Source organism: Vanellus vanellus (genome assembly GCF_965231255.1).
Source record: "Vanellus vanellus genome assembly, chromosome: 6".
Taxonomy (NCBI): Eukaryota; Metazoa; Chordata; class Aves; order Charadriiformes; family Charadriidae; genus Vanellus; species Vanellus vanellus.
Window position 1 is genome coordinate 27,205,327 of NC_138911.1, and position 24,412 is coordinate 27,229,738.

At 45.7% G+C, this 24,412-nt stretch overlaps 3 protein-coding genes across 3 annotated transcripts; 1 reads left to right on the top strand and 2 right to left on the bottom strand.

Annotated features, from left to right (window-relative positions):
- Positions 1-4,830: 4,830 nt before the first annotated feature.
- Positions 4,831-10,370, bottom strand: NDUFS3 (NADH:ubiquinone oxidoreductase core subunit S3). Its single transcript, XM_082485503.1, has 7 exons — positions 10,288-10,370; positions 10,094-10,165; positions 9,062-9,159; positions 8,645-8,794; positions 6,711-6,836; positions 6,306-6,425; positions 4,831-5,079 (listed from the first exon to the last, which is right to left on the bottom strand). The coding sequence occupies exons 1-7, from the start codon at positions 10,331-10,333 to the stop codon at positions 4,912-4,914; spliced, it is 780 nt and encodes a 259-aa protein (XP_082341629.1). The 5' UTR covers positions 10,334-10,370; the 3' UTR covers positions 4,831-4,911.
- A 123-nt stretch (positions 10,371-10,493) lies between these two features.
- KBTBD4 (kelch repeat and BTB domain containing 4) lies at positions 10,494-18,099 on the top strand. Its single transcript, XM_082486008.1, has 4 exons — positions 10,494-10,586; positions 12,630-13,250; positions 15,771-15,877; positions 16,453-18,099. Exons 1-4 carry the CDS (start codon positions 10,568-10,570, stop codon positions 17,311-17,313), a joined length of 1,608 nt encoding a protein of 535 aa, XP_082342134.1. The 5' UTR covers positions 10,494-10,567; the 3' UTR covers positions 17,314-18,099.
- Positions 18,100-18,202: 103 nt separating this feature from the next.
- On the bottom strand, positions 18,203-20,793 carry PTPMT1 (protein tyrosine phosphatase mitochondrial 1). Its single transcript, XM_082484972.1, has 4 exons — positions 20,594-20,793; positions 20,433-20,513; positions 19,815-20,006; positions 18,203-18,520 (listed from the first exon to the last, which is right to left on the bottom strand). The coding sequence occupies exons 1-4, from the start codon at positions 20,762-20,764 to the stop codon at positions 18,389-18,391; spliced, it is 576 nt and encodes a 191-aa protein (XP_082341098.1). The 5' UTR covers positions 20,765-20,793; the 3' UTR covers positions 18,203-18,388.
- Positions 20,794-24,412: the final 3,619 nt, after the last annotated feature.

A 24,412-nucleotide genomic window follows, 5' to 3' on the forward strand; every position in this document is an offset into this window, starting at 1 on the left:
AACTCAATACACTGACCTAGCAAACAGCAGAGACTGAAGCCAGCCAGGCTTTAGCACCTCATCGTCCTCTCCTGTGGCAAGACTTCTGGGTTATGATGAGCACAGTCTGCCTTAGATGTTGCGAATTACATAGAGAAAAGCTTCATCTGATTCCCTTTGCAGCAGATATCTGTTCTCTATGCACCTTTGCACTTTTATTAGTGCCTAATCCCCAGTCAAGCCGTTCTCTATTTCTACTCTGTATGACACGGTACCGTCCTGGGTTCTCCAACAGGTTCTGGGATGCCAGGGTTATAGAAATGTGCAATAATATGTATAAATAAGTAATAATACCATCTCCCTCAGGTTAAAGGGGGAAAGAAGTCTGTCTAGAGAAGAGAGAAGGTGGAGCTGAAATGCATACCTTTCTCAGTGTCAGTTTGTGGTCACTACTGTCACCAGACAATTTACTGAGGGTAGGGATGACATTCCAGTTAGTAAGTCGTCAGTGTGCAAAGTGGCACATCTTCTAAAACTTGAAGGACCTGTAGCTGTACCTGGCAATACGCAGGCTCACACCAGCTATGAAGAAAAGCACCACATAATGGAAGAGTCCCAGATTTCTCACAGGAGGAGGGGCCCTCCATATCCAGAGCCATTCTTACTCTCCGTTTGGATCAAAAAAAGACCTGTTTTTCTGTCATAGCCTTGGCTATCTTGAATCAGGCTACACTTTTTCCAGTTTTCATTATTTTCTGCTGCTTATGCTTTAGTCACGTCCCTTTCTTCTGGGATGAGATACTTTTATTAAACTGTGAATCACATGCTACTCAAGAGGCAGCCGCTGATGACCCATCTGTGCAGTGAGATTGATGCGCCTTCTGTTTTGTGCCGGAGTCCCTTACAATCCACAGTGTACGCGTGACTTTGTCTAGAAGTCAGTATGCAAAAAAAACCCTGCGTCTCACAGGCTGTGAAACAGCCTCCCTTTAGCATGCAGCATGTGACACAAGCAGGAGTCCAGGATTTTGGCCAACATTTGCAAAGACCATATATGATTTTGTCAACAAGAAAATTTCCTAGGAACAGCTTGCAGCTGAAGTGCCTAGAGCAGGATACCCGTGTTGGTGGGAGGGAGAAGAGAGGAGGCTCAGAGGGTGCGCTTCAATGACTGATACAGTGGCAGGCGGGGCACAAGCATCAGTGGTAGATGCTGCCTTGAGCTGGGGGGATTTTGTAAAATTGCCTCACTATCCCGCACAGAAAAGCAATTGCAGAGTGATAAACATATGCCTTAGCTGTTTGTAAAGGATCAGTAGTTATACGGTGCACAGAAACATGCCTGAGTTTCTGACAGCTGCCCATAGTCCCCAGGTGTACGAGTGCAATGTTAGGCAGCACACCTGCTCCTCCTGAGGGATTTCGTCCTTGCCAGGTATTCACAGCTGAGTGTGCACAACCGTGCCCCTCTGCACTCCCTCTGGTCATACCGCCTGTTGTAGGAGAAGTTTCAAAATGTCACATCAAGCCAGGTTTCTGCAGGGGCACATTGACTGTTTTCATCCTTTCCACCCTGATCGCCAGAAGCAGGAAGATGGGAAAGGTACGAAGGATCAAAAAGTGCAGGAGCTGGTTGGATGCTGGTTGAGGCACAAGGTGTGGTTAATACAGCACCAGAAAAACCTCTTTGAGAGGGAAATGTCTCTGAGGTGGGACTGCAGGGAGATAGGCAGCATCTTCACAAAAGGGAAATTCTGTTTATGGAATTGGAGAAGTATCATGCTTCGACAGTCGCCAGCATGGGTCTGTCTGGCAGGTGCTCAGGGGAGGAAGATGAGGAGAAGGGGAAGGTTGAGGAAAAAGGGGGAGGAAGAAGGACATACACGACTCCCAGGGAAGGCGAAGTTTGAGTCACTGGAGGAGAAGAAGGAAGAAAACCTTGAGGGAAGTAGGAGTGAAGCACTGATTGTAACCAGATAGGACCTCCCTGTTATACTGGTATTTTCCAGGTATGGTGCTGGTGGTCCTTATGCTGGTCCTTGTCTTTTTCTTTCAGTTTGTGAGCAGCATCCACTGCTTGAAGGAGTAATGGGCTGCGTAACTGCGACAGGGAGGGCCCCATCCCACTGCATCTACTGCACAAAAGGAGCCCCCCTCAGGCCTCACACAATTTGGAGACGATGTCATGGGATGCAGTGTGATGGGTGATACAGGGCATGTTGTCATCCAGCCTGACCCCCCGTAGTCCAAAAACCTCTATTCTGCAGGAGTGCAAGGCCCAGCTGAAATCCCCATCTAGATTTTGGCTGGAGATCAATTCTAAGGGCCTATACAGACTGTGTGGCTGTGATGAGGGCTGATACACCGACACTGTCAATAGCCACATCCTCAAGGAGGAAGGTCTTCTCACTTGGCTGCAGGAAGAAATGCCAGAGTTCTGGAAAACACCAGCAAAACCTACTCAGCTGGGGAAGCTCAACACACTGACTGTGAGTCATCACCTAAAGTCTTTTTGTCCCCACAGTAGCAGAAAATCTCTCTTCTGAACAGTGCGTCTGTAAGTCAGCTACATCTGACTTACATCTCATCCAACATCCTCCTACAGTGGGGAAATCCAACCCAGGCAAACAAGCTTCATGGAGGCTGGCAGTGTGGACCAGGCAGGGATAGAGGATTTGGAAGACAGCTTTGTGCTTGACCAAGCTGACCACAGCCTTGCCAGCATGAAGCAAATGCCCACCAGCCACAAGGAACCCAGAACGAGGAGGATCCATGGGCAAGAAAGGCCCCTCGAGCTCAGGAGCCATGGAGGAGGTAGTGTGCCAACACTGGCAGTACTTTGTGAGGCTGTGTAACCTCTTGTGCACTGGGATAACGTGTCTGGGTGAATAAATTGCACTCTTCATAACCTCCCAGGCTTCTCTAATGAGAAGAGAGATTTGGGTCCATTAGCAACGATTCCATGTATTAAAGACCTGCTGGAGCCAATGCCTGTGACCACAGTGTTGGCTACTTTTCCAGAACACATTTTCTTCAGCAAACCTTGCATGTTGTCTAACTTGACAGGGCATTGTGTCTAACATTTCTTGATGTTACATCAATCAAATTCTCCTTCTGCATGAATATTATGTTTAAATGGCCATTTTCCTTCTCTTCCTGCTACCATCAGTCTTCTGACTTATCATACTGGGAAATACATATTTTTTACAACACATAGACCATGAGTCTTGGCATGGTGCCTCAAGCAACCTGGGATGGAGGAGGGACAACGTGGGGGGGAAATGTACCTTATAAAGAATTTTTACAGCAACAGAAGTGGTGCCAGGAACTTTTCTGTCTTGTGCAATAGGCATCAGCATGCAAAAAGAGCCACTGCAACAGAAAACAGAAACAGCTGTGGAACATGTTGTAGGAAGGACGAAAAGTACATTTCCTATTTAATCAGCTCAATTGATGGCAGATCCAAAGTGGAGCTAAGAATTGTACAAAACCCCAAACTTCTGCTGCTTTGTGTCCCCTTCTCTTTCTTCTTTCCCATAAAAAGCTGTAACTTTTAAGGTGAGTGGCAAATGCTATTAATCTTAACTAAAGAACATTGTTCTGAGTCACATCCCAAACACTGCCAGCCACAGCAACCTGAAACAAATTAAAAAAAAAAAAAAAAAAAGAATTTAAGAAGTCCACACTTACAAGGCTGGAGTAGAAACAAACACACACAAAACCTGATTCTTACCATACAGTCCAGCTCTTTTTTCTTGAAAACAGATCACATTCTAGTCACAATCAGTACTTGTTCCTTTTTTTTTCTCTTAATTGAATTTATTATTGTCCTATCTCTTCCTCCATCCCATACTCTAAACTCCCCCAAATCCCATTTTTAATTACTGCTTTTACAGTTTAGAAGTTTAAACAGCTTGTGAATTATTTTATGAAATCTCTTATACAATAGTTTTCAGATCTTAATGAGGTCAGTCAGCTTTCTGATGCAGAACTGCGTGATGCATTTTCTGGACTGAGGACAAGAGACATTATTAATTGATGATTGTTGTAATGTAATCCCATTTAAACAGGTGGTGGGTGGACTGAAACTACAGTATTTTTCCGGGTTTTTGGAGAGAGCTGAGATTTTCCACAAGAGCAAAGAGAGTGGTAATGCTATTACATCACCCAGCTCAAAATAATTGGAATAGTGACAAAAAGGCATAGACTCTTTGTCTACGGGACAAGGGAAAGGAGATATTTTTGACTGCAGGAAAAAGCACAATCTGAAGATGCTGGAGAAAGCAGACTGCTTGATTGTGAAGAAAAAGCCAGCACGAGGGAGTGGCACGTGAGAGGTTACCTGCAACTCCTTCTTCTTCTGCCAGGAGAACAAGAACTGACCTAATTCCCAAGGAAACAATGCAGAGATTTCCACAATTGTTTTGGTCTGGATCCAGTTACATCTTGTGTTGTCCTAATAATGACTGTATTAGAACCATTTACAAAAGCTTTGCCTGTTTGCTGTATTATTACTGTCTTCCCAACATCCATCTTGGAGCTGAAATGCTGCTGCCCCATTGCTTAAGCTACACAGCTGCTTCAGTACAGTCTCTTAGTGAGTGCTCAGGTTATGATTTATGCCTGCGGGGACAGCTAGCAGAAGCAGTGTATATAAAGAATCATAGCCGCAAGGAATGCCTGGACTCAATTCAATTTGCAAACCAAAAAGGCAAAATCCAGCATCTGAGAACTCCAAGCAGCAGATAAACATCTATCAGTGGGATTATCAGGATTGTAAATTAGTATCCCTCACCCTCTGCTTTTCATTGGGTTCGAAAACAACATTATTCATGTGACCACAACAGGCAAGAATCTCATATCAATTTTTATTATTATAAATACTATGTTAGAACAGAAAGGATGGTGCTGTGCATCCGCTCCATTCTGCTGCTATTTTGCATCTTCTTTCTTGGCTCCTGCTTCTATTTTCAGGGGTTCTGGAGCTGCACGATAGGCAGGAAACGCCTCCCAAGGACTATTCAGATCAAATTTGCGAAACTCCTGAGATAGCTCCACAGGTTCTGCCACTACCCGTTTCACTTCATCATCATACCGCACCTAGAACAGTGCAAAGGACACAGGTCAGTTATTTTCATACAGTCGCCATAGCATCTCGGCTATTAGCTGTACACAGTAGTGACCCAGACCATCCTCCGGTACAGGCAATCCTACTTTTTATGCCATGGACAGGCCACCAGCCTCTGCCACAGCTTCAGTTCTCCTCATTATTAAACAAGAGCCCTCCAGATGCCATCAAGACCTCTGGACTCTCCAGGAAAACCCTCCTCTTTGCTACCACGTACCACAGGTGTCCTGACTAACCACCCTGAATTAGGAGTGCCCAGAAGTCCACACGGAACAACACATTTACTTTGTCCTATGACAAAGGAATTTCTCCTGAGTCACTGAAATAAGGTGGCCCATCCACCTGGCACAGCTGGGGACTGCTCTCATGAATCTTTATAATATGGCAGTCTGTTTGGTTTTAGCTGTGCTTCTTAGCATAACACTCAGAACACGGGACAAAAAGACAACCAGGGTGAAATGCAGGTGAGTACCAGACACTTCTGAGTGGTTTCTTTTATCCTCACTGTGCCAGTCCAGACCTCCAAACCGCAGCTCAGGAGACGCTGCCTGGTCCTCACTTGCAGGATTTGCTGTTATTTCTATTTTTCTTAAAACCCCCTGTTGTTTGCAGAACCTCACTGTTTTCTCCCGAGACTCAACTCAGTCTTAAAACTGCACCAAATACGACTGCTTCTGCAAGGTGGTCATTTGAAACTAGACAGATACCAAACATACTCATTTGACTTGTGGTTTGACATACAGAGGTAAATATTTGATTAATGGCAAGAGTCAGTTCAACCAGAGTTTTATAATCCAAGCCTACAAAAAACTCAACAAAGTGGAGTTCCAACTGCATTAAGATCAGTTCAGTCCTTTATTCCTCTGGGAATCTCCAGTTTTGCAGTGTAAAGTTTACTCTTCCAGAAAACACGCTAAAAGCAGGAGCACTTTCTCTGCCTGACAAATGTCTTTGGTATACAGCACATTAAATTTGCCCAATGTCTCTGGCCTTAGGCTGCCTTATTATGGGTGACACTTTGTGATGACTTCAAATGTTCATGAAGGAGATCTATACAACTCCTCTGGAATATACACAAGTGAAACATCCTTAGTACCTTTTGGACAAAGGATTGTAAAGCAGTCACATCTCTGTACCAAAACTCGGGTAAGAGTACTGGAGAGACTTGAAAACTTTAGACATGAGCATTATCTCCTACCTCCACATAACCAGAGAGCGGAAAGTCCTTCCGGAAAGGATGACCCTCAAACCCATAGTCTGTGAGGATTCGCCTTAAATCAGGGTGGTTGGCAAAGAAAACACCATACATGTCCCAAACCTAAATGAAAGGGAGCCAAGGAAGTTAAATTAGACTAGAAAAAATAAACCTCGATGTATTAAGTCCATAAAATTTCAGTTACATGCCTGGCTTTGTGCAGTGCCAGTGAAACTGATGCAGGAACTCATTCAAAAGCAAATCAAACACCTTTTTAACTCCTACTCTGAAAAGGCAGTCAGGGAAACACTTCTCTCTTTTCTTCCTCAGGGCCCTGGAGATCAGTTTAATCAGGAAAACACAGCCCCTCTCCACAAAGTGTCTGCTCCCAAGTACATTGGCACTCACCTCTCTTTCATACCAGTTTGCTGCCTTGTGCACAGACACTGCTGAGTCAACAGGTGTCAGCTCATCAGTATATGTCTTCACACGGATCCGACTGTTGAATCGCAGAGACAGAAGATTGTACACAATCTGCAGCCAAATAAAAGAAGGCATTGGTCTTGCACAGCGTTTATGGATCTCTTTGCATTACAGTACTGGCTAAGCAAAGGCACACAAAGACTATTTCAAATATTCTTTATCAGCAGAATCACATTCAGTGCTTCAGAGCTGGGCACTATACAACACTATTACAACTGAGGTTCTAATAGCTTATCGCTTTGGTCCTTAGAAATGTAATAAAAATGATGTGAGATTTAGAAGACATGACTGATGAAGAAGAGCTGAAGCAAAGAGGGAATACTAAATCTTAAAAAAAAAAAAAAAAAAAAAAAAAAAGAAAAAGAGAATACTGAAGGGATGGCAACACTTGACAATAGACTTCCAGTAGTCTGCCATAAAGAAAACGGCTATCAGTTACTCTCAGCATCTAGTAGGAGAAAGCTAAGAAGAAATACATTTAATTTTCAGCAAAGTTGGATACCAGGGAAAATTGCTAACTCTTCCAGTGATGAAGTACTAATAAAAAGGCTGCTTACGAGGATTACTAGAACCTTCAGGGCGAGAATACTGAACTAAAAAAAAACAAAACAAAACAAAACAAAACAAACCTTTTTAAGAAATTGTGTAGCTTTGTTTGATACTGTCTCTGTGAAGATGGCTGGAAAAGGTGAATTCATTATGGTCTATATTTCTATTATTTCTTTGAATTTACTACCTTGAGTTTTGAAAGAAAAATCCTAAATTAAAAAATCTTCAACTTCTTCAGAGACTGAAGGCCTTTGAGTTAAAGAAACTCTCTACAACTCTCAGGATTTTAGCTAATATAGATAAAGCAAAACTGCTACCCCCTGCTTCCTGAGCAGCTGTTGGTAAGTGATTTAATATCACAAGATAAACCAAAGGGGAAAAATTAACCAACTGCTTTTCATTATCCTTGTTACTTGCTGGGAACTAAAAACTTACCAATTCCTTTCTCTTGCCCAAAAGACACTCTGCAAAGATTAGTCAAGGGAAGACAGATATCTCTTCGTCCATAGGGCTGCCTAAACTATAGTCAGCCTCCTACAACACACGAGCCCTAGGTGTTTTCTGCCAGTCTTTTACAGATCTTCCTAAGTTAAACTACAATAACATCTTTGCAACAATACTGTGAACAGAGCTTTCCAATAGCAGGTGAGAAGACAATACTCTGGGTCGGTGGTTTCTCCAAAGACCTATCTTTTCATTTTTTATTTGCAGCTGCAATTTTTCTGCAGCTGAAAAGCTATACGGTGAGATACTCAAAAGCATCTGTGGGAACCAAATCTTCAATATTCAGTGAAAGCCAGTGGAAGTTCAGTGACTGAAATCTGAGAGCTTTCTGAAAACCTCCCTCACCTCCCTGACTTTCAGGGAATGTTTTTAAAACAACTAAATAGTTTGTTTTGTTTTAAAAAAGGAAAATTGTTATTAAGATTGATGGGATTTAAAGAAAAACATTATCAGTTGTATCAACAGCAGCTGACAGGCCTAAGTGGAAGAAGGAAGAGCACCAATTCACATCTGGCCAGAAAGAAGTCTATAGACACTTTGGTAAAATGAAAACAAAACAAATCAATCAAACAAAAAACAACAAAAGACTTTCAGAAAAGCACAAAAGGAAAGCCAGATTAAGAACTCATGCAGTATCAGTTCTGCTACTGCTTCCATGATCAACAGATTAAACAAAACCCAGCATTTCAGAGTGGATTTTCTTTTCACTGTCAGAAAGCAAAAAATGTGGTCAGAGTTGCAACAGCACCCACAGCCACCAGCACTTGTGAAACTCTCCAAGTCCTGCACCTATGAGCAGTTCTTACCTCAAAGCGGTACTGCCGAGATGGGACATCAACAGCAGTCAAGTCAGCCAAGGATTTGAACTGGGCATTAGTGTGATCTCGAAGGAAGGTCAGAACTGGAATGATCCCATCTGGATGGATCAAAAGTTCCAGCTCATTGAAACAGGTCACCTGATGAAAACAGCGGAAAGGCCATGAGCACAAACACCAACAGGACTGAACATTACGCTGAATCCAACAGCACACTCAAAAAAAGAGTATATGGTACAGCAGACACATAATGACATCAGATAACGGAGCTTAATAACAGCAGTAACTTTCATGTAATTCTGGCAATCTTTCCTCCCCAGAACAACTTGTGAAAACAGCTAACAAACAAGTAGTGTGTTCACTGGGTCTTGTCCCCCCCCCAAGAACAATTTCTTGAACAGGACCTACCTGTACTTGCTGGATATACTTGGGCAGAATCTCAGCCACGTACTCCCCAAAAGCACATAGCTGCTTCTGTTCTACTTCATTTTTTGGTCTGACAGTAGCTAAAGAGAAGAATAAAGCCCTGAGATTATGGCAGGGAATACAGAAAGCTACAGCAAGAAGAGTAGTTAACTCCCACCCTGACTTAAAAATCTCTTTAACCAGTCTAACTGCCTTTCAGAAGCTCTGGCAGAAGCCAGGCAGCTTCAGGTTCAGGTAATCTGCAAAGTTTGTTTATGGTAAATCCGAAGCTAAACACAACATATACATATAGTGGAATACACAGGATGCTGTAATAGAAACTATACTACAGCAGCATACACGCGTTGCAGTACACAAAACATGGAACTAGAGACTTTGATAAGGAAGGAAGTTTGCACCAGTGCTAGACAGCAGCTTTATTTTGTGCACTGTAAATACAGCAGGAGGAACAGTCCAACAAGATGACAAAGAAGCAAACCACAAGATCAAAAAGAGAGCGGCAGAGATGACAGAACGATCTGAACTTCGATACTGCTCACACCACTCAACACCATCAAGAAAGGATTCTTTTTTTCTTGGTAGACAAAATAATCCTAGTTTTGTTTGATGTGCCAGCATCTAAGCAACCCCCTCATCATCAAAACCCCATAGGATCTGCTGTTGCTTTTTTTTTTTTTGGGGGGGGGGGGTACGATTACAAACACCCCTCAAGATTGAGGGCGACACGGGGCTGCGAAGCTGTCACCCAGGCACAGCTTTGGGCAGCAGGCGCAGGCAGGGCCCCGAGAAAGGACGCACGGGGATCAACGGGACCTCTTTTCCGCGCAAAATAAATTCAGGTTTATGGCTGACGGTCACCAGCCGTGTCCCCACGCGCTCGCCAAAAAGGTCACACGGCACGGACGCTTCCTAAGGGCAGCCAAACGGCAGCGGGCCGGGACACAAGCGCAGGCCTTCCGCCTCCGCCACCCCCCAGACGCCGCCGGGCCCCATGCCCCGCTCCCGCTCACTTACGGCGAGTCTCCGCGGCGGAGCTCCCCGTCAGCCGGGCCTGCGTTGCTGCCGCCGCCGCCGGGCCTGCGCCAGCTGCGGAGAGAAACGAATACGTCTCAACGACCGCTGACCGCCACCACCGCCACCATCAACCGCCCGGCCACGGGCTGGCCGAGCCCCGCCGCCGCCGCCGCCGCCGCCCCGGGCGCCCTCACCTCGCCGCGCGGCCCGCGCCAGCCCCCGCGCCGCTGCCGCCAACATCCCCGCCGGGACACGGACGGGCAAGGGCACGGACCGGAAGCGGAAAGCGCCGCCGTTGCCGCGCTTCCCCTGGGGTGAGCGGTGAGGGCGGAAACGCGGGAGGGTCTGCCTGGGGACGCTTCCGGGTCGGTGGCCGGAAGCGGCGAGTGCCTGGCGCAGGGTGGGGGGAGCGGAGGAGCCGCTGGGACACCCCGGGGCGGCGGCGGCGGCGGCGGGAGGCTCCGGGGCGACGGCATGAAGGGAGGCGCCGCAGGTGGGTGCTGAGGGAGCCGGGGCGGGCGGGAAACCCGGCGGGAGGGCGCGGGGTGGGAGCAGCCCCGCAAGCCAGCCCGGAGGCGGCGAGCTGTGTGGAGATGCGTCCGCCGTCGGGTGCGGGCCTGAGGGGGCCCCGGGCTGAAGCAGCGCTGCGGGGGCGAGGTCAGTCTCCGGCGGTTTTCCCGGCGCTAGCGTGGCCCGAATGGGGGCCGTTATTTTTCCGAGAATTGGCTTTCCTATCCTCCCCGTCCCCGAAGCGGGAAGTGGCTGTCGGTTGGGTGTATGGGATCCCTCATCCCGGGCGCTGTCACGGCATCCGCGACCCTGTTAGGAGGCAGCGAGGAAGGAGGTGCGCCGGGGGTCGGTTACACCGTGGTCGCCTATAGCCTGGCGTAGGGCAGGTCATTGCCTCGGCAATGCAACGTGTGCATGGAGCGTAAGGTTTTGCTTTATGGGACGCTTTACTGTTCCTGCACCTCTCTATCGTGGCGATGCCACGGATGCAAAGGGGAGTTTTGTGTTTACAAAGAAGGATGGGAGGTTTACGGTAGTCTTTAGCTGGTGTTGGCATTTCTTTCATGGCTTGGCAGCGGCGCCCTGGAAATTGTGCTGGGCAGTGGGGGCAGCTGGTTCTGCCCTGCCGAGAGGGCAGAGTAGTTCATCCACCCGCATTCTGGTGCTCTGCTTCAGTGTTCTGGGCTGCAGCTTCTGAGCACCTTGACTGTAAGGATCGATAGCTTTAACTGAAGTGGGAGCCAATTTGCGGGATAGGCTTGTACTTTGTAAGGTTAGACAAATAGTAACGATGTATTCAGTGCTGATTGAACAGTCTCTTACAGAGTGATGTATAGGTGTTTTTCAGACAGACCAGAACTATTGTAAAATCACAGTAAGGGTATAATTAAGGCAGGCCATCATCAGGGATGGGACGGACTTGTCCAGCCAATTAGGGATGTAGACACTACTTCCTGTGAATAGAACTTGAGCAAAGAAATTAGGAGCCCTCCTGTATCAAGCAGAGCTATTGTGAGAAAATGTATGTTTGACAAAATAAAGCATGGAAGAATAACTATGAGTAACCTGGAGAAAAATCCCATCTTTGGGAAACATTGTACTGGAAATCGTGTTCAGTATTGAAGAAATTTGTGATATCAGTCACCATGGCTGATAGTTGAGGTGTAAAAATAAGTTCAAAGTGAATGCAGACAGGCATCTGTTTGCTCTTAATGGTGTGAAGAGCCATGTTAAAAAAGAGGTCTTTTCTACAGCAGTCCTCTGGTTCAGAAGCTTTTTTGACCCACAAACTCCTTGGAACTCTGCAAACAATCTCTGGTACCTACTAAGAGGTGTTATCTTTTAAACTGAGTTCTCCTTGCCACTTTGAAACAGTGGCTAACAACATCTAACAGGTTATTTTCCACAATGAAGGTGTCTGGCGCATTAACAAATGGAGTATAACCGTCAGTTATCTCATTTGGTTAGCTTGGAGGACTGGTGGTTATGACTGGCAGACTTCTCGTGCATCTTTTTGGTAAAAACAAGTTCACCTTACTTGGTACTACAGATTCATTATGTTGGTTTTGGATGATATGAACTGCTGTCTGTGCTCTTTGTTAGTATGATACTGTAATCCTTTTTCAATCTAGCACAGCTAGATGTGACAGCTATGGTGCTGTCACATTCTTTTGGCTTCCTGGGTTTCCTAGGGTGGTTGCTGGACTTTCCACTTGAATAACTATTGCTGCATTTCTTTGTGTTGCTGAAATGAGTGGTGAAAACATATGCGCATCTCCTGGTTCTGCTGGGAAGTGATGGTCACTGTACTGGAAGTTTAGTATATATCATAATTTTAGTTATGCCAACTTCTCATTTGTTGTTTGAGATTCTGAAGCTCGGGCAAAAGTTTCTGGCTACACTATTTAGATTCAGTCTAAAATATGCTGGCTTCTTACCAATATGTTTGATTTTTCCCTGTACCCTGAAGTGTTGCATAATCTTGTTAGAGGAGAGAGAAAGTCATATAATTATTGTGATTTTACAGATTGCTGGAGGTCTGATCTGTGCAGCACCATGGACTCATCAGAAGAGACTGGAGGCTCCTCCGCAGAAGAAAACTACTTTGTGAACTACACTTTCACCGACCGCTCCCATTCAGGACGTGTGGCCCAGGGTATTATGAAATTATGTTTGGAGGACGAGCTCTTTGCTGATGTTACAATATCAGTGGAAGGCAAGGAATTCCAGCTGCACCGTTTGGTCCTCTCAGCTCAGAGTTGCTTTTTTCGTTCTATGTTCACTTCCAACCTAAAGGAGGCCCACAACCGGGTGATTGAGCTGCAGGATGTTAGCGAGAGTGTCTTTCAGCTCCTTGTGGACTATATTTACCATGGGACTGTAAAGCTGAGGGCAGAGGAGTTGCAGGAAACCTATGAAGTGGCAGACATGTATCAGCTGACTGCCCTTTTTGAAGAGTGCTCCCGTTTTCTGGCCCGTACGGTGCAGGTTAGGAACTGTCTGCAGGTCATGTGGTTGGCAGATCAACACAGTGACGTGGAGCTTTACACAGCTGCCAAACACTGTGCAAAGTCACATTTGTCCCAACTGCAAGACACAGAGGAGTTCCTACACCTGCCTCTCCGCCTACTGACAGACATCCTTACAGGTAAGGAGTTCTTGCAACTAGCCAGGATGTGGATGTATAAAGAGACTTTCAGAGAGTCTCTCAGGGATTGAACAAAACAGATGGAAAAGATCCAAGCTTTCATAATCATTGTCTATTCAGAGGCTTTGCTAAGCAAAGCAAAACATTCTGGATAACTTAATCAGAAAAAAACCTATTAATTGTTACTGGACGTGAAGCTATAGAAAAGGGACATACAGGATGCTGCTAATTCCAAGCAGTTCCCAAGTCAACAGGTCAGAAGTATTACAGGTTTTTTAAACATAACTTAGTATCTTTCAACAATTTCTTGTATTTTTGTTTGCACTAAAAACAAATCAAAGAAGCCTTACCAGAAATTAACATCTTATGAAAGTCTGTTTTTTTTTTTTCTTTAGTTTTAATCATTTAACATAGGAATGCAACAACTCAACATTTGTAAGCAGGCTTGAGCACAAGCCATATTTTTATAATATGTTAGGGTTATTAACGGTTGTATATAATTGTTAGGTTTATTTAGACTAGGCATTCAGCTGACTGAAATAAAGGCATTGTAACATCTTAGGTAGTACGGTAATTGCCCTTCTTGTAAAACTAATGGATGCAATGACTCAGTGTTGTGAAGGATGTGTCAACACACAACAACTTAGTCCAACTGCCACCAATCCTTAAATATTCTCTGCTGCCCCAGTAGGTACAGCCAGTACTTGAAAACATCTCCATGATGCTGCAGTCACAACTCCATTTTTGTGCATTTATGTATCATTGCTAGAGGATGCAAGAATGTAGAAGCAGCTCATACATTCAAAAGTGCTGGATTTGGGACCAGAGACATTGCCCCTTTCTTGCTTTAATTAAATAATTTTGTAAATGAGTAAATAACTATACTTTGTGTCATGTGTTTTGTATGCTGTTACAACAATAAACCTACCATGACTGGCTTCTTTGCAATACTGGCAAATCTGTCTCTAAGACTTAAAATAGCCTTTAAAGTCGATGCTGTGCATATGAGAGTCTTTACAGATATTGCACTGTATCATCTCTGTTGCATCTAAAGAAATTCACAGTCAAAAACCTATTGAGAATAGGTACTGATAGCTCAAAAAAACTGTGCTAAAATTAGATTAATTTTGATAACTAGCTACAGTTTTTAAACTAAGTTGTGAGTTCATTAAAAAAAATAATCTAAAATTGTGAAATAAAGCCATAGAGGTCAATCACCCTTAACTTCCTAGGGATTCCATGTAGTAACAATAGTTTTAGGACTATAGCCTTTAATATTTGTGGTTCTAAAGTAAAAAAATTGCACGATAAAACTTTTTTTCCGTGCATCATCTATTTCTATCTACATCACATTACTCAATAGTTATGCTGAAACTTGGCTCATAAAATGGATTAAGATCTGAAATACACTCCTACTGCTGGCAGGGAAAACCTTTTTCTTTTGTAATTCCTGCACCTTTGTTTAGTTAATGGAGAATTAAATAGAGGAAGCTATTAGTGGCAAGGATTAAAATGAATTTCATGAAATAGTAATTTATTAAGCTTACCTCTTGTTGCACTCTAGGACCCATTTCAAAATCAAAGTTTTTCCATTTAACCACTACATGTGATGGATAGCTTATGGAAATCCCTTTTATTGATAAACAGAGTTAAAATACTTGCTTTTGTTCCACAATTTTTCTCCTCCCTTCCAGTGTAGAGAAGAATGTTGGAATTTGTCTGATGCCCTCAACACCATTGAACTCGGGGTTTGTCATGAGAGCAGACTACAGAATTAGAGAGCCTTCATAGGGAAGCCTCTCAATGAACACAGGCATAATTGCTGGCTTTCAAACTGGGAAGTAAATACCTAAAATATTCTAGGTAATATGCTGCTGATGACAATGCAATAGTTTGTGGCATAACCAAAACTTCTAATTATATCTGGAAACAAACTGAAACCTGATGCAATCTGTTGAGTGTTTCCTACTGTCACACTGCTAAGGAAAGCTATAGTAGCTCATTGGGGATTTCCAAATGTTAAGAGGATAGCAGCAACACCAGATGTTCAGTCTTGAGGGTCAGCTGTCTTACAGCGCTCAGAGAATGAAAATTTCTGCAGATGACTTTTGTTAGATAGGTTTCTAGGACCAGCCAGAAAGAAAGGCAGCTGCTGAGATTCTCAAATAAGAGAGTATTTTTGGCTAAATGCCAAAATAAAAAGGTATTTTTCATCCTTACAAGGCATGTAAGTTCTCTTTCCTGCCCTCTTTCTCTCAGATGTAGGTTCCTTTGTTGAAATTCATCCAATGTGCTTAAGACCTGGCAGCTCTGTCTTCTGATATTTATCCAAACTAATTTCATGTAGATGTCTGGCTGGGAGTGTTGATCACGCCTGCCAAAATCTATAAACCTCTGTATCTTTCTTCCCTCTCTAGAAAGTAAGGTTTGTGGGGCAAGGGAGTCGCAGGAAAAAGATGTTCCTGAGTACATATACCTTTATCTAGATATCATAAATGCCTTTCTGTCCCCAAACCACAGATGGCGTTCCATGTTCTCAGAATCCAACAGTTGCCATAGAAACCTGGATCAACTTCAACAAGGAGGAGCGAGCGGGCTTTTCAGAGACACTGCGATCAAGTCTGAAGGTATAAAAAGACCTTCCTTTCTGGGGTTGTTGTAGCACTTGCTGGTTTCGCACTTCCCAAGGCAGGGTATTCTGCTCACAGGTGTGACTTGAAAGTCACAAAACAGAAATGCTATTGAAATTCACGGTGTTTGCATGAGGAATGCTTTCATTGTCATAAGTATCAACCCCACTGACAGTTTTTTTAATTTAACCTGAGGCTGCTTTCGCTAGTGATTGGAGCAATGCCACAAATAACTCATTTCACCAGATGCTCAGTTACCAAAGAGACCATTCAGAAATCTGGGTTTGGCATTCCCCTTATAATAACTCTACTCCATCAGTAATGTAACCAGCCCTTACCTAAACCGCAGACACTTGGGTTCCAGTGAAGTCTGTCGCTATTTTGCTGTTAGATATAATTGGTATCTTGAAAAGGCTCTGAATCCCGAACGCTGTAGGGTGGCAGGACTTGGGAAGCAGGTCGCACACCTCAGTCCCACGGGTGGGTCCTAAGCTGAAAAATTTGATCTTAGGCATCACTGATGTTTGTGTAAACAGGTCCAATTCTGCTGACACACTCCTCCTTTATCTCAGGTGATTGGAGAAAATGTTCACATATACCTGATTGGAAAGGAGTCATCACGTACACATTCACTCGCTGTCTCTCTGCATTGTGCTGATGATGACTCTATAAGCGTGAGCGGCCAGAACAGCCTGTGTCACCAGATCACCGCAGCCTGCAAGCACGGTAGTGACCTATATGTTGTTGGTGGCTCCATTCCACGACGCATGTGGAAATGCAACAACGCGACTATAGACTGGGAATGGTGTGCCCCTCTGCCCCGTGACCGGCTCCAACACACCCTTGTCTCTGTGCCAAGCAAGGATGCAATATATTCACTGGGGGGGAAAACTCTGCAGGACACTCTCTCTAATGCTGTCATATATTACAGAGTACGAGACAATGTCTGGACAGAGACCAGCCAGTTGGAAGTGGCAGTCTCTGGAGCTGCTGGTGTGAACCTTAATGGTGTCATTTACCTGCTGGGCGGGGAGGAAAACGACTTGGACTTCTTCACCAAGCCCTCTCGGCTAATTCAGTGCTATGATACCAACACAGAGAAATGCCACGTGAAGCCATATGTCCTGCCTTTTGCAGGGCGCATGCATGCTGCTGTACACAAGGATGTGGTGTTCATTGTAGCCGAGGGGGATTCACTGCTATGCTATAACCCCCTACTGGATAGCTTCACCCGGCTATGCCTGCCAGATGCCTGGAGCTCGGTACCATCCCTCTGGAAAATTGCCAGCTGCAATGGCAGCATATATGTCTTTCGTGACCGCTATAAAAAGGGTGATGCAAATACTTTTAAACTTAACCCAGCCACCTCTGTTGTAACAGTCACAAGTGGCATCAAAGTGCTGCTCACTAACCTGCAGTTTGTCCTGGCCTAAGTGAGGAAAACAGGCCCAGTGACAGAAAAGTCAGCAATGGTATTCTGCTGTGCAGTTCACATGCACCCACCACCCTCAGCACCAGTCCCAATTACAACATCCAGTAAAGACCCCATCCTCTATACCCGTGCAGAGGAAGTACAGGCTTTCTGGCTGTGGGCCTATTCTTTTACATAGCACTATTAAAGCTGAACTGCCACATCTTAGCTTTCAGGTGGACTAAATGCTATTACTTTGATCCCTTGATGATAAGCTGCTTGCATTTGAGGCCCAAACTGCAGCAAATGGCTTTTTTAGCCTGGAACCAATCCTCCAATAACAAATCCTATGGCATATGGACAACATCCTCCTTGGCCCAAACTGCTAGTTTTAACTGCCAGGGAGACACTGTGTTGCTGCCATATCAGTCACAAAGTTAGGTGTGCACTGTGTCCTCCAGGGATGTCCCCATTTAAACATTCTTGTGTCCCTACTGCAGAAGGAGGGACTCCCAGACATATTTATAGCAGATTCCAGAGCTGACTCAAAGACCTTTAGTAGGTTGTGTTACTCAGCACTTCTCCTAGAGGAGTGCTGGGAACTTGCTTACTGCTCTGTCATCACCTAGCATAAAGAGGGAGATTGTTTTTATGAGCATTGGCTTCATTTACTGTACAGGGAGTCCCTACCTGTAATCATAACATAGTGTTGGTGATAGACGGAATTAAGACCACTTCCTCCTACCCCTCTCTGTTGGCACTGTAACCCTCTGAGTAGGAATCTGAATAAAGTCTCTGCTGAGACAAAGTTTTCTTTTCCTTTGCTGCAAATATTACAGAACTTCCTGTGGATTCCAGTTCAGCTCAGCATTGATACTGTGTGTGGGAGAGAACTATGGGGCTCCAAGAGAACTAAGGTATTAGCCATAAGGAAAGAAAGCTTTAATGAAACAGCCCAACCTCCCTTTTACTGTAATTTATGTAAAAACTTCTTTATTGATGGTCAAGGAGTACAACACTTAAGCATTCATTAGATCATTAAAATGTAAGGTTTTTTAAAGCAGCTGAGGGAAAGACTTTGATAGTTCTTACTGACACTATGCAGTTTTCCCAGCGATCACGTTCCTGTGAAATGTCTCCAGGACCTGGACTTGCTTGTGCCGAACGAGGATGTGGGGACGGATCTTGGCAATAGCCTCTATTGCTTCCTGAGGGGTCCAGTGATGCAGCTGAAAAGGCAGAAACCCTGCAAGTGAAAATGCATTCCATCCCTGCACCAGTTAATAGAGCCTTCCTGGAGGCTAAAGGCAACATTAGAGTTCTTGGAAAACTTGCTGCTTTGCCCTTTCTGTTTACTTCACGTTCCTCTCAGAGGGACCTGAATGTCAATGTAAGTTCATTAAATGAGTCACTCAGTTAAAGAGAGAAGATTGCTGCCTGGGACCTCCGCTTTCTGTCTGTCATGCTTCCATCGTGTTGTGAATAGTTTCCTGTTCTAGTTCCACCAGACCACAGCAGAAGTGCAGCTTGTTTTTTTTTTATTTTTTTAAAACTTTACTAGTACTCCCATTGCACTTCAGCACTTTTTGAGAAAAGTTTCCCTTCACACTAAGGGAAAATTTTCCAGGGAGCACTTAATAACACCAACAGAAGAATCCACAGGTGCGATTTTGTCCTTAGTGCTGGCTTACTCAGTTGGGTCTGTAGAGGAACTGAGAAAACCAGTCACTTCTCTTGATCCTGACCTGTGTTTATTGAAAAGCTTAGAAAGGCTCAGTTAATTTTAGTTAATTTCAGTTAACCAAGGAGAAAATCTGAACAACAAAAATGGATGTTTATCTGCTCAGTGAACCTACCCTCACGAGTGATTTGTTATTCCCATCTCAATCTGTTCCTTCATAGAAAGAATTAAGAACGGCAGAATCATTCAAACCCTGTTGAGAACTTACTAATATTAATGGCCCAGAAAAATGAACAGCTTCCTGAAGTCTGACTGATCTGCCAGAACCAACAACAGATACTATCAGACCATGTGTTTCAAAGCCTTGTTGCAACAACAGTTTCTCTTTCCCATAAGATCAGAACGTCTTTGCCAGTGCTAATAACTGAGCTGGAAGATGCAGACCGTACAGATGAATGAAAAGACTACTTTACAATGGCAGCTTCACCACTGTCTCACTGCCAGGAAGCATTATCTTGACAGCATCATAAGCGCAGATGAACAAGGTGTGCAAAGATAAACTAGATTATCAAAGGAAGCTTAGACTGCAGTTCAGCAGATGCTAACTTTCACTTGTTCATTTACCCTGCCTTTGCCACAACCTACAAAACAGCAATGTAAATTTGGGGCCTTGGTATCTACCTCTCTTAAAATGGGTCTCCAGTCCAAACTCTGTATAATCATGGACTATTGCTGCACCTATAGATGCTCAGGCTTCTTGAGCAAAAGCAAACTGTAAAGGTTGGCTGTATTCACCCAGATTGTATGAAAATAAACCCCATATAGCATAGAATTCTTCTTACTTGAATTAAATATGCTGCTACCATGGTGGCACTGCGGGAGCGTCCTGCCTTGCAGTGCACGTAGACGCTGTTACCACACGCTTGGTGTTTCAGTATGAATTCAACACCCTTGTGGAGGTTTTCCAAGGTGGGGACTCCGGTGAGATCCACAGTGCTGAGACGCAGTTGCTCCACTCCCATTGCCTCCCATTCCTGAAATGGACATAGCAGAATTGTTGATAAACTTTTTAGGTGTTTGTTTGGGGTTTTTTTCCCAGCAAGAAAAAAAAAAAAAATGTGGTTCAGCTAAAGGAAAGGAGGGGAGCTGGGATCTCGTCCCAAAACAAAAGGCATTCTTGTGTTTGTATAGTGATGTACGTGGATTTAACGCCCCCCTTCCCCCTCCGCCACTGTAAAGCTGTAACGCTTTGTTTCCATCCCCGCGTTTTACTGCTTTGTCGCATAGTTTTAAGAGTCGGTTAAGGTACGGAGAAGCCCCTTCTCTGCTGTCAGAGAGGAGTCTGCGGTGGCAGCGGCAGGAGGCGGACGGAGCCTCACCTGCGCCGGGACAGGCGGAGCGACACCTGACCCTTCCTGGGGCGGGGGAAGGGGGGGCACCGGAGGGTTCCCCGGCCTCACCTGGGCGGAGCAGCAGAGGAAGCGGGTCTCGTACTCCTCGTTGAGGGTGACCACGGCGCGCACGTTCTCCTCCGCCACCAGCTGCGGGCAGGGTCACGGTCAGGCACCGCCGCCCGGCCCGGCCCGCCTCGCCCCGCCCGGCCGCGCCGCGCCCGCCTTACCCTGCGGCTGCGTCCCCGCAGCGGCAGCGCCCCCAGCAGCACGGTGCCGTCGATGCGGTGGAACCAGGGGCGGCGGGAACCGGGCAGCTGCGCCCGCGCCGCCGTGTACAGCAGCGTCGGGTAGAAGAGCAGCCGCGCCGCCCAGGCGCCCAGCGCCTCCGCCACCCCCATCGCGGCCAGCGGCGGGCCGGGCCGGGCCGGCCGAGGGGCGGAGGAGCGCCGCGGACGAGCGCACTCGCTGTGAGGAGATGGGGGAGCCTGAGGGGAACTCGGGGCAGGAGCCGGGGGGGCGCCTGGCGGGTCCGCCGCCGCCGCTAGCGCGGCCGGAGCGGGGCGGTGTCAGGCGGAGCGCGGAGGGGCCGGCCGGTCGGCCGGGGAGGGCGGGTGCCCCGCCACGGCCTCCTCCACCTCGGGCCCGTCGTGGTCTCTCCCGGAAGCGCCGCCATCTTGCGGAGCCGGCCTGAGGCGGCGCAGGGAGTCGAGCGGGGCGCGGGTGGATCCCCGGGGGCAGGTGAGGGCGGCGGCCGCCAGGAGGAGCTCGGGCCGGGCCGGGCAGGGCAGGGACGGCGCGGAGTGGAGCGGAGCCGAGCCCGCGGAGAGCGCGATCCGCCTCACGCAGGTAACGGCTCGCGTCCTCCTTCTCTCCCCCCGTTCCCCTGGGCTCCCGCCGTGAGGCCACTCGTGCCGGGCCGCGGCGGCAGCAGCCTCTGTGGCGGGCGCCTCGCTCCCGCCTGCCTGCCTCTACCCGCCCGCAGCGCTGAAGGGCTGAGGCCCGCGGGGGAGCCGCTGCTCTGGGCGCGCCGCCCCGGGGGCGGTGGCCGCCCCTCCGGGGCCCGGAACGGGAGGCCGCCGGTTGTCGTATCTGATCCGAGGGCTGACAGCGCCTCGGGCGCCGCCGGGCCGCGGGGCGGGGGGGGGGGGGGGTCTGCAGGTGCGAGCGCAGCCCGAGGTGGTGTCGCCATTGGGGTGGGGGGGAGGCCGCGTTGGGCCCAGGGCGGCCCTTGGGGCGGGGGAGCGACTCCCCGGGGCTGGGCGGCTGAGGCGCCGCGGAGCGGCCCGGGGGCTTATCGCGGGAACCTGGGGTGCGGTTATCACCCCAGGTCGGGGGTGGTTACCACCACGTCGGGGGCACGGTAGGGGTCTGTCTTTCGGACTAGTGAAACGTATGCTGGTATACGAGGGGGGTGGAGAAAAGTCGGGTATACGAGAAGGACAAGCAGGGGAATTGGAGTTCAGCGCGGTGAGGATTTGCAGTCTCAAGCGTGAGAAGGCGTGACGGGCACTACTGCAAGTAGGAAGAGAAATACAAAAACCAGGAGAGACTGAACATAAAATGAATGATAAATACATGGAGAAGCAATAAAGGTTGATAACAGCATGAGATTTTTATAGGGCTATTTATGAGTAGGAAGTCGAGAGCCAGCATTATAATAAAGAGTGGAACCTTCACTCCTTTAAATTCCTGGGGAATTGTGGCCCAGACGTTTTCACCTTTAATGCACAGGCATTCTCTTCTGCCTGAAGTTGAAGTTGTTGAGGAACGTTTTTCAGATGTTGCAGATTTCTTGTATTGTACTGCTTGGCTGTCATCATTGGGTGTGTTTGACAGGGAGCGCATTCGATTTAGAAGAATATTTGGTGGGGATTTACATCTTGAAATATGCTTTGCTTGTGTTCTACAAGAGCTTGGACTTTCTGAGTATCTTGAATTTGTTTTGTTACTTTATATTTTATTTGTGTTTGTCCTTCCAGTCATACTCTTTGTACTAGCGACCACAGTAATTGCTAAATTATCTCCTGGTGCCTTTAGCTGTCTTCTCTATTATGTGGATTATTTCATCAGATTTTACTGTACTGACTTGGCATTGCATATCCATAATAAACCCATCATACTTTTTTTTCTTCCCCTCAGCTATGTTCTTGGGAGCTCTGCATAATGTGAGATACGGTGCTTCCTAGAGTTGCACCTGGACCCAAGTCTTTAAGAGGCAGCTTTGTTGGAAATACTACTGCTGTGGTAGATCTTTAAAAATACTACTCATGTCTTTACGCTGTGATAGGAAATGTTAAGGTGGGTGCAGCTTGCATCCTGCAATCTAGTATGTTCAGTTACATTCCTGCTGATGAAGAGTCCCCTGGGCAGGAGCACAGTTCTTAGGTCTGCTTAGGGACGTGGGTGCAGATGTATATACCAGGAAAATCCCTAAATAGGGATTTTAAAATCTGATGTTGTAAAGGATTTTTTAATTTTTTTTAAAGGTGCTTACTGTTGTCTTTTGGCCTGTTCAAAATAGTTTCTGATACACTTTCCCAGAATAAGTATGCTGTTTTATGGAGTGGGTTCACCCTTTCTCAATGATCACTCTTGGATGGATGTGTTTTTCTTTTCCCTGTCGAAGTTTGTAATGTTACATTAGAGAAAAATCAGTCCCAGATTCTAACTCCTTAGTTACATGCTTGTCCTGTGTATCTGCTTTTTGTATATGAAACAAAATAATAGGTGTAGGCTTAGGAAGTTGTGTTTACATGCGAAAGAAAGCAGGAGCTCAGCATTTGTAGAAAAGTAAATGATTGAAGGTGACTGTCATAAAGTCATGAACACTAAATGATGAAGATTTATGTGTTAAGTAGTTGGTTTTTTTTAAAGTATATGGCTTACAATAATGAGAAGAACTTAACACATCTTTCACAGTGGGAGGTGATGATAAAGAACTTGGTAAAGAACTCTTTACAGCGGTAAAGAACTCCACAGTAGTACTGTGTATTTATTACTATATCCACCTTTCTGCTAGTCCTTCAAAAATAGATGCGCTTGTAAGATCATCATTACATGGTGGGGAGAAGGTGTCTTTAATTTTTATTTCTTCTGCTACGACTAGGGATTCTGAAGACGTGTTGCCTGGCACTACTACTCTAAAGGGAAAAGCAAGAAAGGTGACTATATCATAGATATGCAATAATTTTATATCTCATCGATAATAAATCCGTAATTTGCAAGGTCCTCTGCAAGTAACGTTTACATCAATTGAAGAAACAAATTATGATGCTCTGACATAAGAGAAATATTTATAACATTGTGTAACTTTTCTTTTGAATTTACTGCAAATGATATTATGCTGAATTAGGTGAATTTCATAAAAGATAGATGTTTATGTGGTTCTTAACTATTTAGACTCACATTGAGTTAAGTAAACTACTGCCTTAACTCAGTCTCTAATTGAACTTAATAAGAAACTTTCTTATGAGCAGGTTGTTCCTTAACTATTTCTTGCATCTTTTTCTGAAATGTGGTTATTGTTCATCAGTTAGTATGTTTCATAATTTCATCTGCTTGCCTTCTGGGTCTTCTGTTGCAAACCTCTTTAGAGGGCCTGCTCTCATTTTTTTTTTAGGCTAGATGGGAAGTGACACAAATTCTCCTTGGTTTTGAGATTTCCTGATTATTAGTCTCTAATTGTGGTATCCAAGAAGAACCCACTGTTCTGGCTGTTGAAATAGAGACTGGTATTCAGTACTATGTCCATGAGGAAGTCTGGTTTTCCAAGTCATAATGTGAGTTTTGCTACTGAAACAGCAGTAGTAGTCTAACAGACTCAGGTTTATATTTCTGCTTTCTGCATTCTTATTTATCAGTCTTGCCATGAATGTCTTAAATGTTTTATTTTAATCTAGGCATGTTCAGTATTGCTTCTTGTCCTTCAGTTTACCATTCCCCAAGACTGCGTGCAGAGTTAGTCACTGCCTTGGTAACTGCCTTCAGGCAAGAAAGTATCATTTTTATCCATTGATCAGTTATTTGGCAGGGGAAAAAACAGTATA